We start from the raw sequence: 14,916 nt of genomic DNA on the forward strand, positions 1-14,916 counted from the left end.
TTTCACAGGGAGACCAATGTTTCTCAAATTGGGGGGTCCTGACCCAAAAGGGAGTTGCAGGGGGAGGGGTGTCACAGTATTGCCATCCTTACTTCTGCATTGTCTTCAAAGCTGGGCAGCCAGAGAGTGGCGACTGTTGAATAATTTGGCTGAAATTTTTCAAAACTCAGCCTGAGGCAAACATTCAGCATGGAAAATTTCAGCTTGAAAGATTTGGTTGCTATAAGTAACTGAAAACAGGGTCTTATAACAGGAAGTGTTGGGAAATCTTAATAAGCAATGATACCAACCACACCTACCGTGTAAGCACTCATTTCAAGCTTTGTTTAAATCCACATTTCTGAACCTTTTGGAGCATTTGTCTGACCTCCCTTCACTAACAATTTGCACTTTGAAGAGTTCAGATTTAAAAACAGGACTTTTAAAAATATCCCATATTAAAAATGTATACAAATAGGGCTGTAGATTAATAGCCGTTAACTCACGCGATTAACCAAAAAAAATTAATTGCGATTAATCTCAATTTTAATCGCACTGTTAAACAACAGAATACCAATTGAAATTTATTAAATACTTTGGATGTTTCTCTACCTTTTCATATATATTGTATTCTGTGTTGTAGTTGAAATCAAAGTGTGGATTATTTTTGATTATAAATATTTGCACTGTAAAAATGATAAACAAAAGAAATAGCATTTTTCAGTTCACCTCATACAAGTACTGAATTGCAATCTATCGAGAAAAGGCAACTTATAAATGTAGATTTTTTTGTTACATAACTGCATTAAAAAACAAAACAATGCAAAACTTTAGCGCCTACAAGTCCACTCAGTCCTACTTCTGATTCAGCCAATCGCAAAGACAAACAAGTTTGTTTACATTTACAGGAGATAATGGGGCCCTCTTCTTATTTACAATGTCACCTGAAAGTGAGAACAGGCGTTCGCATGACACTTTTGTAGCCGGCATGGCAAGATATTTACATGGCAGATATGCTAAACATTCGTATGTCCCTTCATGCTTTGGCCACCATTCCAGAGGACATGCTTCCATGCTGATGATGTGTGTTAAAAAAATAATGCGCTAATTAAATTTGTGACTCAACTCCTTGGGGGAGAATTGTATGTCTCCTGCTCTGCGTTACCTGCATTCTGCCATATATTTCATGTTATAGCAGTCTCGGATGATGACCCAGCACGTTGTTCATTTTAAGAACACTTCCACTGCAGATTTCACAAAACGCAAAGAAGTTACCAGTGTGAGATTTCTAAAGCTAGCTACAGCACTCGACCCAAGGTTTAAGAATCTGAAGTACCTTCCAAAATCTGAGTGGAACAAGGTGTGCAGCATGCTTTCAGAAGTCTTAAAAGAGCAACACTACATGCGGAATCTACAGAACCTGAACCACCAAATAAGAAAATCAACCTTCTGCTGATGGCATCTGACTCACATTATGAAAATGAACATGCGTCAGTCCGGACTGCTTTGGATTCTTATCGAGCAGAACCTATTATCAGCATGAATGCATGTCCTCTGGCATGGTGGATGGGACATGAATCTTTGGCACATCTGGCATGTAAATATCTTGTGACGCCAGCTACAACAGTACCATGAGAATACCTGCTCTCACTTTCAGGTGACATTGTAAAAAAGAAGCAGGCAGCATTATCTCCTCCAAATGTAAATAAACTGGTTTGTCTGAGCGATTGGCTGAACAAGAAATAGGGCTGAGTGGACTTGTAGGTTCTAAAGTTTTACATTGTTTTATTTTTGAACGCTTTTTTTTGTATACATAATTCTACATTTATAAGTTCAACTTTCATGATAAAGAGATTGCACTACAGTATTTGTATTAGGTGAATTGAAGAATATGATTTTTTTTACAGTGAAAATATTTGTAATAATAAATATAAAGTGAGCACTGTACACTTCGTATTCTCTGTTGTAATTGGAATCAACATACTATAGTTGAAAATGTAGAAAACATCCAAAAATATTTAAATAAATGGTATGTTATTGTTTAACAATGAAATTAATTTTTTTAATTGCCCGACAGCCCTAAATTTAGTAAAACAAATGTAATCTATTAAACTTTATAAAAAACTGCCAAATCCAAGAATGTATAAAAAATTTATTACGCAATTAAGATTTATGATGAAGTAAATTGAAAATTAAACATTAAAACCGCCAATCTGATAGTACAGCCACATTACAAAGTCATAATACATTATACTGCATTTGGACCTTCCAGACCAGTGTTTCCAGGAGCTTAATAATGTGCATATATAAAGCAGGGGTGCACAGCAGAGGCTAGGAATTCTGGTGAAATACAAAGCCAATGTACATTATTATTAGCATATTAAAATCCATGTCTATAAGCAAACAAAGAAATGCAAATCACATTCTATTATGGCAAACACTACTAAATATAAAAGTTTAACAAATAATTCAGCCCAAAGAAGGAATCTTGATTCCGTCCAGTGGACTTCTGGGGCCAAATGAATGACTCCTCATTAAGGAAAGGTGCCCGGCCCACCTTGGCTGAAGGCAAAGCTGGTCTCCAAGGAATTATTTTGGATGAGAGGGAATGTACATAGCAGGACTAACTATATACTAGAGCACTATTCCTCAGCTCTCTCCCTATCAAAAAATGCAATTTTCAGATTGCAATGGTTAATTAAAATGTCTTTGATGTCTTTACAAATTTATAAAATAATATTCTCTCTGTAGCCTTCCAGAAATGCTCCTTCTGTGTCTTTAGTGATGAAGTCTTCCAAAAGAACACCTGTGCTTTTCTCTCTCCCATCATTGTAGCTGAGTTTTCTGGATACCCTGGAAAAGAATTTTAGATCATAAGTTACTGGTAATTAAAAAGCATCCATGCTAGCTGAATCTCCAAAGAACAGAACAGAAGCTGAATGCCAAAGCAAAGACTCTAGTAACCTTAAAATAAGAATGGCAAAATGCAATAGGCCAAATACAGGAATTCCCACATCCATCCAACTGCCGAAAATCCTTTATTTTTTCATTGTATTAATGCCTAAATAATATGAATAAATTAAATGAAATCTGCTTTAACCTAATTTAGGTTAAAAACTTTAAAAACAACTTACTGCATGTGTACGAACAGAAAGGTAAATTAAAGTTTTGCTCCACTGAAGCAAATACATCTATACAGAATTCATCTACAGCTCTACTTTTCATTTTCCCCCTCAGGAACTGAAGGATTGGCAGCTTGTTGTTTAAATTTGTTGTAAACTAATCCACTCTGTGATCACACCCTCAAGTGGTCTATCCGAATACAGTCTGAGCCAACAATTCATAACAGATCTATAATAAATCTGTTAGTTATTGACCTTTCCATCTCTGAAGTTGATCTTTAATAATTAGCTTCTTGCTAGAGGTTGCCAAATCCAAAGTCATTACAGACACAAGAGGACTTGGCTCGTTCTTCCCCAGCTGCTGATAGAACATACAGCAACTTTGTTATCTACTTGACTAAGATTTCTGAAGACTTCAAACCACTCAGGGCAAGTTCCATTTCCAGGATGTTTACTGCAGTCATCTCTTGGACCTCTAAAGCTATCATAGCGCTGGCCTGAGGAAACTATCCAGCTGAGTCTTAATTCAGGTTGCACAAATGTATAGTCACTGATTTGCAATTAAGGAACACATTTTCTATTCCAGATAAGTTAGCAATCGAAGAGTCACTAATGCTTTTCACATGAAGCCTGTTACTTGTATGCACGAAGAAAAAAAAGTTTCTGGCTCAAAACAACTTGCCCATATCATAGGGAGAGGTTTCCACTTATAACAGAGAGAAGAAAAAAGCACGAATTAAGAAACTGAGTAAAGATGTAATAAAAAATATTTACATGAGCAAGCTCAAGCAAAGCTCACAGAAAGACCACCTATCCATTAGCTTGCTCAAGATCATCCACTAAATCAACTATTTTTTAATCTCATATATAAATGAAAGGCCTTAACCACATGGGGAATTATTAGCTAAATTGGAAAAGACGGGGATCAATATGAAAATTGAAAGGTGGATAAGGAACTGGTTAAAGGGGAGACTACAACGGGTCATACTGAAAGGTTAACTGTCAGGCTGGAAGGAGGTTACTAGTGGAGTTCCTCAGGGATCGGTTTTGGGACCAATCTTATTTAATTTTTTTATTACTGACCTTGGCACAAAAAGTGGAAATGTGCTAATAAAGTTTGCAGATGACACAAAGCTGGGAGATATTGCCAATACAGAGAAGGACCGGGATATCATACAGGAAGATCTGGATGACCTTGTAAACTGGAGTAATAGTAATAGGATGAAATTTAATAGTGAAAAGTGCAAGGTTATGCATTTAGAGATTAACAACAAGAATTTTGGTTATAAATTGGGGACACTCAGTTGGATGTAACAGAGGAGGAGAAGGTCCTCGGAGTATTGGTTGATCACAGGATGACTATGAGCCGCCAATGTGATATGGCTGTGAAAAAAGCTAATGCAGTCTTGGGATGCATCAGGCGAGGTATTTCCAGTAAAGATAAGGAGGTGTTAGTACCGTTATACAAGGCACTGGTGAGACCTCATCTGGAATATTGTGTGCAGTTCTGGTCTCCCATGTTTAAGAAGGATGAATTCAAACTGGAACAGGTACAGAGAAGGGCTACTAGGATGATCCGAGGAATGGAAAACCTGTCTTATGAAAGGAGATTCAAAGAGCTTGGCTTGTTTAGCCTAACCAAAAGAGGGCTGAGGGGAGATATGATTGTTCTTTATAAATATATCAGAGGGATAAATATCAGGAAGGAAGAGAATTATTTAAGCCTAGTACTAATGTGGACACAAGAACAAATGGATATAAACTGGACATCAGGAAGTTTAGACATTAAATTAGACGAAGGTTTCTAACCATTAGAGGAGTAAAGTTCTGGAACAGCCTTCCAAGGGGAATAGTGGGGGCAAAAGACATATCTGGCATCAAGACTAAGCTTGATAAGTTTATGGAGGGGATGGTATGATGGGATAGCCTAATTTTGGCAATTAATTGATCTTTGATTATTAGCCCAATGATCTGTGATGGGATGTTAGATGGGGTGGGATCCAAGTTACTACAGAGAATTCTTTCCTGGGTGCTGGCTGGTGAGTCTTGCCCACATGCTCAGGGTTTAACTGACCGCCATATTTGGGGTCTGGAAGGAATTTTCCTCCAGGGCAGATTGGTTGAGGCCCTGGAGGTTTTTCGCCTTCCTCTGGAGCATGGGGCACAGGTCACTTGCTGGAGGATTCTCTGCACCTTGAGGTCTTTAAACCACGATTTGAGGACTTCAATAACTCACACATAGGTTAGGGGTTTGTTACAGGAGTGGGTGGGTGAGATTCTGTGGCCTGCGTTGTGCAGGAGGTCAGACTAGATGATCATAATGGTCCCTTCTGACCTTAAAGTCTATGAGTCTACTGTATCGTGTATTCTGTTGCCTATAAAGCTGGATTAGTTATGAGTCTACAAGAACAAGCCTCTGAGGGAGCTGAAGTTTCAGAAATCTGTTACCTTAATATTTTCTTTCTAAACAAAAATCAAATTAATATTTGCCCACTGGAAAGCTGGAAGTCTCCCATTTCCAGTGGTAGATAATATTGTACCTGTTTCTAGCTAGTATGCCACAAGATATCAAAACCTGAACCTGTCAATGTACTGAAGTTATTAATCCTGGGTCTCAGAAAAGTAATTTTTTTGGGACGGATGATAGGATTTAGGGAAGGACACGTGATGAGAAGAGAAGCAAATTCTGTGGTACGTTTAAAAATACTTGCGGATGTTAAGTCAATCTGCAGATTGGAACATTAGTGCTCTTTCTATATATTGATAAAGCAGACAAGATGTCTGTCACGTTTCATACTTTATCATATATTCCATACCTGTGCACATAGATTTAAATAATGTATTCCTGTATCATGTATACATACCAACTACAGCCTTTAAAATCTTAATGTAAAAAAGTCCCTTGATACAATATATTACAAAAAGTCAGTGACAAATGGATCCTAAAAATATAGGTTTATACAAAGAGTAATGTAGTGTTATCAATTCAGTGATTAGCTGCAATCATTTTTTTATCATAAGTTCATAACCTATATATAGGCCCCCCCACTCCTCCAAACCACCACAAAGAAAATAAAAAATAAGGAGCACAGCACATTTGTAAACCTTTTCTAAAAAAATTAAAAAAAAAAAAATCAAACTTATTTTGCTGCTATTTTGTAACTACTGAAAAGTCACTTGCCTTTGTTAATATTTTTGTGCACTTCTGGATGAGCCATTACTTTGCAATGTTCTAGGGATACTTGCATAGACATTTGCAATCCTGGATTCTGATAATAAAAATAATGGGGTGATAAGGTTAAGCATCACATTGAGCAACCTATCCAGTACAGTATGTTAAAATATTGGACTATTCTGACCTTAGGAGCAAGCTCAGAGCAGCAGTTCTAAGAATTAAAAAAAAGCATCAACTTACTTCCATCTGTGAAGTATAATGAACGTTCTTTACATGAAAGCCTCTGGCCAAATTTAATTTCAATACAATTTGTACTTTTTAACAGTGAACATACTTAAATGTAAAACTAATTTCCTTTAAAGACCTTATAATTTATCAGCATTAGAGAAGGATGGAAATATCTTGCAATTAGGTTTAGGGTCACAGAAAGGCATTGCGGAGAGCTGCAAACATCAGTTAAGAGATATAATACAAAGGGATATAAGAGGTTAACAACTCAGAGCAAACAATAAAATGAGACTTATCTTGGAAAAATGAGACCTAAAGCAATACTGTTAACATGAAAAAAACCTTATTTCTGAAGAATTTGTACCTACTATACTTACCAGAAACACAGATTATTAAAACTGTAAGGCATTAACAAAAAAGTATATTTTTTTCCAGTCTTTTAACTATGTGCATTTGAGATTGTTTTATGTAGTCTGTCACCATTTCCCCTGCATATTTAGTTCTTCCCTTGCTGAAAAGATTCTAGTGTAACAGAAAAACTTTTCTAAAAGAAGTTAAATTTGATAGTGTCCATTCATATATCTGGGGAAAATAATTCAGAACACAAATGTTCAATGGGAGTGAGAAACTTCTCAAACAGAAATGCTGAAACTGATGGCAGTAGACAAATTAGATACATGTTTGTAATGCTACCTTGTAGGGAAAAAAGCTAGTGCAATTTGCTTACATAGAAACATCATATCGGAGTAGAAAGTTAACAGTCCCTCTTCCATATTGCTTGTATGTCATCAGACATGGAATACGGCATTCAATTCTGGGTTTCATTATTAGAGCCCTGTGCAAATGCAAAATTTGGATTTGCATCTATCTGCGATCAGCAAAAATGATTCGTGTATACAAATATTAAGCGGATATCTGCGGATTGGCAGGGCGCTACTCATTACTGGACCTATAATAACTGGACAGAACTTAGGGAACAGCAACAAGAAATGACATGAGGGGCTGCTGTGATTGATTTATAAAGAATGATTAGGACAGTTCAATACTTATAGTTTGGCATTTAATCAGGTATGAACTGGAACATAGTAGTGGGCTACAAAATATTTAAATAGTATAAAATACCACAGATACAGGGGAGTATCAATAATAAAGGCAGTATATAATAAAAATGTCAACATTTTGGTTGAATATCAGAGGGAAACAAAAGCTATTTAGACCGAAGAATCCTGACCCAACAGAGGTGGTGGAAGCTCCATCACCTGGGACATGCAAGGACTAACTGTGCTAAACAACAAAAGTGTATAACAGGAAATAAAACTCTGATGTGAAATGGAGATGGGCTAGATAACCTCACAGGAACGTTTCATGTCTACTTTCTGTAAACGTATCCGATACTGTCACTTTTAACAAGCAGATCAGGGCGACAACTTTAAAGAAAAGAAAGTTAAGTTTGTTTACGTACTATTTTCCACTTTTCCTCTGACATGATTGAAATTGTTCATCCCTAGATATCAAAAGTGTCCTTCTTTGGGAACCCCAGAATGGACATTTCATGAGAGAATATCATATCCTCCTTGGAGAAGGATATTTATGTAAACAACTAGTTCAGAGATCACAGAAGGTAGATCAGAGTAACCAACAAGTTATCACTAGGAGATTCCAGGGATGTAAAGCAAGGATGACAAGAGATATCAGAGGTAAATGACACCTCCTTTGAGACCAGAAGCTGGATCTCCATCAAGCTATTCTGTCAAAGGGTAACTCTGGAAAAAGATGCGGTCCCCAAAGTGTGAAATTTTATTACTCTAATTATGTTGATGATACCAATCTAGGTTAGCTGTTGTACAGATTTAGCCCAGCTCTACAACTAGGAGAGCTTTGCTGGTATAAGTGTACCACAGTGGCAATGCATGCCTAGTGCAGATTCAGTTTATACTGGCAAAACTGAGCTTTTGCCAATATAGCTAATACATTATGGATAACCTGAAAAATTTTGCTTGACTAAATGCTGTTGTAAGAGAGCAAGAAAGACTCTGACCAGAAAATTCTTTCCCCTTACATGACTTCTTTAAAAATCGTAAGGGCTTTCCTCCACCCCTGCTGATGTTTAGAAGGGTCTTTTCATCAAGGGAAAAGGCCAGCACACCCATTAAATGTGTCTGGGTCTGCCCATTTCCCACTTGTCTCCAGCTTCTGTTTACACTACTGACTGCAGGCCAGCTTCAGCAGCAGCAGCACTGAAGCAAGACCTCCCAACCTCTGAACTCTAGAGGAGTCCCAAAGAGTGAAAAATCCCTCTCCTGGCTCCTACTACTCCCTTGTCTACACTATAGTTTGGAGAAGGATGAACAACCTTCCTGTCCCCACCCCCAGCCACATACAAAATGGTCTGTGAAGGGAAGAAGGGGGTCCCCCTGGCTGTCCCTTTTTGCCTCTTGCCTACACAGGGCTCCCAGAAAAAGGGTACACTCTCCTGGCACCAAACTTAGAAACAGCAGAAGCTCTTCTCTTGTGTTTCTGGTAAAAAGTAAATGCCCCCTTACAGGCACTAAGGAGAGGCATACCTGCTCCCCCCAAGAGCAATGCAAAAGTGATGACATGCTAATGACAACTCACCAATAACAGAATCATGAAAGTGAACAAACACAGTGCTGTCAAAATGCACAAAGTAAAAAAAGCCGAGGAAACAGAAAAAAATCTTGAATCACTTTCAGGTTATCTTATGTACTTCTTGCAACAAGAGGATGTATAACACCTCCAATGAGTAATGAGATTTTTCAAGTTGACAGTGTCCCCATAAGTTTCAGCCTGGAGATTTTATGGCCAATTTAGATGGACCTGAAAATAATGTATTACATTGGAAATATTGACAACTTTAACTATGAGAACTATTGAAGCAGGTGCTGTTGTATCTGAAGTAGCTTATTTTAAATCTCAAGCTTCAGATTTACAATTCTCAGCAAGTCTTTTTGATGGTAAATATAAAGATTAGGAATTTTATAGGCCCCGGGAGTTTGTGCTTATCTAATCTCATACCAGTTTAATTTTTCAAATTCAGAACTTGAGCAAATCTTCTTGCTGACTCGGTGGCAGCACTTTAATTTAGTTTCAGTCCTCCTGCAGATCTACACTTACAATGCTGCAACAGTGCAGCTGCACCACTTAAGCGAAGATGCTCCTATGCTGTTGGGAGAACTTCTCCCATCGCCGTAATTAATCCACCTCTGCAAGAGACAGCGTCTATGTCAATGGGGGAAGCTCTCTGCTGACATAGCCCTGTCTACGCTGAAGGTTAGGTTGATATAACTATGTCATCCAGGAGCCTTGATTTTCACACACCTGAGAGATAGTTATACTGATATAAGTCTGCAGTGTAGACCTGACCTAGGACATATTTGTAATCTTGTTACTGTGTAACCACCAGTTCTGTAGAGCTGGAAGCAGGAACTCCGCAAGAGCAGTAGTAAAAAACTTAGTTCTTGAAAACATGATTAACTAATCAGCGACTTCCCTATTACACATTAACGGATATTAGCTATGTATGATATTAGCAATATAGCAGAGAAGGGGAACAGGAAAACCAGTATTTATTAAATGAAGCCTTAAGAAGAAAATTCTGATCTTATCCAAAGAAAAAAAGGAAATCACCCCAACAACTCTCAAGCTGTGGTCCAGGATGCCCTTCTTGGGGATCTCCAGAAAGAAACATTTTGAGACATATCCAAGGATTGTTGGGAGAAGAATGGGTGTCCCTTAGGAAGAGGTCTGCAGAATTAATGAGTTGGAGATCTACTGGCTTCCCCTTAAGAAAAGCCCTCCTAATTGATAAAGTAATTCATAATGCCTTTTGAAACTTACCTTGCACAAAAGTACTTGGACTAACTGGATAAGTGTGATTTGAAGAAGTATGAAACCCAGAATCCTGAAAATGAAGCACTGAGAAATTAAATCAAAGTAGACACTTACAAGCATGTTACAGTTAACAGCCTGGGTCAGAACAAAGAAATGGGAATCCTGCACTAAGGGCCTGATTTAAAACCCACTGAAGTTAATAGGAGTCTAATGATTCCAGGCCATTATCTTGTCCGGCTCAGTTTCTCTGCCTGCCTCTCTCACACAGGGCTGTGAAGAGGATTTAACAATGCTCATAGTTTGAGATTTTATTCCGTTTAAACTCAATTGCAATGAACTAAGATTAAACTAATACTTTTGTTGAATATTTGTAGGGGCCATGTTCCCTAAAAGGGGGAAATGGGATTGGGGGCCCATGATCTTAAAAACACTTCAAGCATTTCAACCATACTGGTCAAAAAACTGAAGCAGGAATTTTAGATTGACTTAAAGCTTCTCTTGGACTAAATCAATCTTTTTCAAGATGACTATAGTACAAGCTATAATTTTTTTACCCTTCTGCACATTATCAACCAAAAATAGTATAGTAAAAGTGTTCTTACAAAGTTTTCAGATGCCTGACTTTGACAATTAGGGCTATCAAATATGCCAGGAACAATCCCATCCATCACTCTTGAGAAATCCAGGCTAGTTGTCTGAGGATTAATATTTTTTCTATGAGGAGACTGATTACTTGCTCTAGGAAAAATATCTTCAGGTATATTTTTCAGTTTCTTTACAGGTGAAGACAGAAGATCTTCATTGTGGAAATCTGCTACTCTTTTAATTCTGGTAACTGCAGGTAAAGTTCGTATGGGTGAGTTAATTAAAGCATTTACAGTTTCTGACATCTGTATGCCTTCATATTTCCTTAAGTTCGAAGCTCTCAGAAACGTGGGCAGTTTTGGAAACCCTTCGGAACACAATCTCTGATAAACCTCATCAAATGCACTATCATATTTTTTATGAGACTTTACAGAATTACAGAAGTAGGACTTGATTAGTCTCTCTTTTTCTTTAGTGTTTGAAAGAGGCTTTCTAATCTTAAGAGGTTTCTGAAGTTCTTTGGGGCACAGTTTCTGGTAAAGTTTTTCAAATTCATCTTCACATTTCTGGTGAGTCTTGACTGGACTTTGATTCACAGGAAGTGAGGAAAAAGAATGACTGCGCTGCAGTGAAAAACCTCCCCTGAAAGTTTTTATTTCAGGATTTCTGATTAATGCATTTGATGTTCTTACTAGAGAATAGTTAAGTGGTGGAAAGGTATTAGCATCACCATTCAAGTTGCAAGTGGACAAATGGAACCCTGATGTACCATCGAAAGCTGTATTGTCATTTTTGCCGTTCTTACTCTCTTTCACTAGACAAGGAGATGTTGTGCAAGTTACAGAAAAGCATCCCAGAGAAAGTACTTCAGGCAGCTTCCCATTTGGGCTGCCTTTTGAGTCATGTAATGACACGGTGGTCTGAGGTAGACCCTCAGTTAGAAATGTTTCTTCCGTTCTAGCAGTAACATTTGGAAAAACAGACTCTGAGATGTTTTGGTCTATTCTTTGAATGTATGAATTATCTTCTAAATTTCCAGGCCAATCTATTTCCATTTCACTTGTATTAACATGTGGGTAAGATACCATACCAGATTCACCATTAGTCACACACCGTGTCTGACATTTGCCATCATGAAGAAGTTGGTTACTCTCATTTAAATTATTTCCAACAGGCAATTTATGATCATTACTGTTTGTATTAGGCAGCATAGGCTTCAATTTAGATGTCCTGAACCTTCTTATTCTTTCTATGGTGACATTAAGCTTTGATTTTCTAGGAGGCCATCCTCTGTGTTTGTAGTGTCTGATTATGGAATCAGCTGCTTTTTTCTGAGAGTGTTTGTTCATCAACTTGCTAAGTGTCTCCACCATTCCTGGATACAAATCTGCAAGTGTGACATTATTCCAGGAACATTCTTCATTTGCAGACTGGTACTCTTCCATGAAGCTATCATAGCCCGTTTCATTTTTTTCTAGAAAAGGTACATGTCTGGGTAGAGTTATCTTATCTGCTGAAATAAGAAAAGCAGAAACACATAGTATGAGAGACCTGGATGCAGGAGGTGCATTTCTAGATTCTGCTTTCCTTCTGAAACCATTAGCTTGGTTATGTATTACGCCAAATAAAGTTATAAACAACAGTGATTAGAACCTTTCAAATAACGTATTAATTACATAGCATAAATCTAATTTTAAATATTAGAAGGTGTACAAATATTCTTGCAGTGTTGATCTTCATGTGCTGTTAATAAAGCCTTGTAAAATTCTAGATTGTTTTCTTTTTCATGAGTAAAATTTCTAGTGTTTTTCATCATGATTCCCATCAGATTACAGGATTGTTGCTGGACAAATATGTTTTAGTAAATTTTCATCAAAGTTTGTACAAGACTATATTAACAGACTGCAGAAAATGGATACCAAATGTCTTGGAGTACAAACTATTTTAAAGTTCTTCTGGGGCATAAGTGGGAGTTGTCCAAAAAGGACTTCTTGCAACAAGAATATGTACAACACTCAGTGGTGAATGCATGTTAGTGCAAAATATTTTCACTGCCAAGACAAATAGAGTGCCAAGACAAATAGAGCCTCCCCTCTTATCAAATCTGCAATAATGACTGGGAAGTGAATGTGAATTTCTTAGCAAGCAAAGACAAAAGTGTCATAAAATTTACTATGTTCATTTGACAACTGTAATGTTTTAAAGTTATAATGAGTAACTTACTAAGTGCTCTGAAGTATTTACTGTAAAAGTAACAAAGATTCATAAATGGCAGCATGCCACTACTAAGTCTTTGTGACACGGGGGAGACTACTGATTTTGGGGTCAATTACAATTTGCATATGAGCAAATATGTAAATTAACAAGATTCAATTGAATAATGAAGCCTGATGTAGAGTTTTTGGTTATTTTATTCCCTCAAAGAAGTACAATGATTCTCCTTAAAAGCCAAGTTTTTACCCAAGACTTTTATTGTCCCACCTTTAGTAATTGAAGCCCATTAAGTCCAAAAATGTGGAAGGATCAAGAGGACTTTCTATAATCCCAGGGCACTGTGTACCAAAAGGAAATGTTTTCAAAAGGCACAAACGGCAATTAGGAACCCACTAACCGCTATGTCTAAAATGCTAGGGAACAGAATGCTTGATATGTCTGATAGCAAATGTTAGGATGTGAAAATACCATGGAAGAAGTAAACCCTTCTGCAAAAGAGCACCAGACTTCAATGCAAGTTTTTCCCTACCTAAAGGCTGCAAAAATCAGGCCCATTATCTTCATGTTGCTCCTGCACAAGCAGTTACTGCCAAATACAAGACACCCATGAGACTGTGTTGTGCTACCAGCTAAACCAAAGCAAGCACAAAAATATAGAATAACTTGACCATGTTTAAATTCTTTATTACGGTGGTTTTTTAAATGTATCTTTTTCTCTGACCATTTTAGAATAGCTGAGTTCATTTATAAGAGATAATTCCTTTTTAAAAAATGTTTAAAATACGCCTATGGCAAAACATTAACAATGGGCCTATATAATGCCTCAAGAATTCAAATTGTTGTATCTTTATGTCCAGGTTAACCCACTTTTTTGCATTTTTAATAAATATATTACATAAGAACATAAGAACGGCCGTACCGGGTCAGACCAAAGGTCCATCTAACCCAGTATCCTGTCTACCGACAGTGGCCAATGCCAGGTGCCCCAGAGGGAGTGAACCTAACAGGCAATGATCAAGTGATCTCTCTCCTGCCATCCATCTCCACCCTCTGACAAACAGAGGCTAGGGACACCATTCCTCACCCATCCTGGCTAATAGCCATTAATGGACTTAACCACCATGAATTTATCTATTTCTCTTTTAAACGCTGTTATAGTCCTAGCCTTCACAACCTCCTCAGGTAAGGAGTTCCACAAGTTGACTGTGTGCTGCGTGAAGAAGAACTTCCTTGTATTTGTTTTAAACCTGCTGCCTATTAATTTCAGTTGGTGACCCCTAGTTCTTGTATTATGGGAATAAGTAAATAACTTTTCCTTATCCACTTTCTCCACATCACTCATGATTTTATATACCTCTATCATATCCCCCCTTAGTCTCCTCTTTTCCAAGCTGAAGAGTCCTAGCCTCTTTAATCTCTCCTCATATGGGACCCGTTCCAAACACCTAATCATTTTAGTTGCCCTTTTCTGAAGCTTTTCTAGTGCCAGTATATCTTTTTTCAGATGAGGAGACCACATCTGTACGCAGTATTCGAGATGTGGGCGTACCATCGATTTATATAAGGGCAATAATATATTCTCAGTCTTATTCTCTATCCCCTTTTTAATGATTCCTAACATCCTGTTTGCTTTTTTGACCGCCTCTGCACACTGCGTGGACATCTTCAGAAAACTATCCACAATGACTCCAAGATCTCTTTCCTTACTTGTTGTAGCTAAATTAACCCCCATCATATTGTATGTATAGTTGGGGTTATTTT

The 14,916-nt window shown here is 37.5% G+C and overlaps 1 protein-coding gene across 2 annotated transcripts in view; it reads right to left on the reverse strand.

Annotated features, from left to right (window-relative positions):
* Nucleotides 1-2,113: 2,113 nt before the first annotated feature.
* Nucleotides 2,114-14,916, reverse strand: part of HJURP (Holliday junction recognition protein) — a 41,463-nt gene continuing 28,660 nt past the window's right edge. For both annotated transcript variants that reach the window (XM_034790771.1, XM_034790780.1), the window contains exons 10-13: nt 10,959-12,454; nt 10,363-10,426; nt 6,283-6,370; nt 2,114-2,832 (exon numbers count right to left, since the gene is read on the reverse strand). In XM_034790771.1, the coding sequence (XP_034646662.1) occupies nt 6,288-6,370; nt 10,363-10,426; nt 10,959-12,454 (1,643 nt within the window). In that variant the 3' untranslated portion in view covers nt 2,114-2,832; nt 6,283-6,287. The remainder of the gene's footprint in view (nt 2,833-6,282; nt 6,371-10,362; nt 10,427-10,958; nt 12,455-14,916) is intronic.

Source organism: Trachemys scripta, chromosome 1 (genome assembly GCF_013100865.1).
Source record: "Trachemys scripta elegans isolate TJP31775 chromosome 1, CAS_Tse_1.0, whole genome shotgun sequence".
Taxonomy (NCBI): domain Eukaryota; kingdom Metazoa; phylum Chordata; order Testudines; family Emydidae; genus Trachemys; species Trachemys scripta.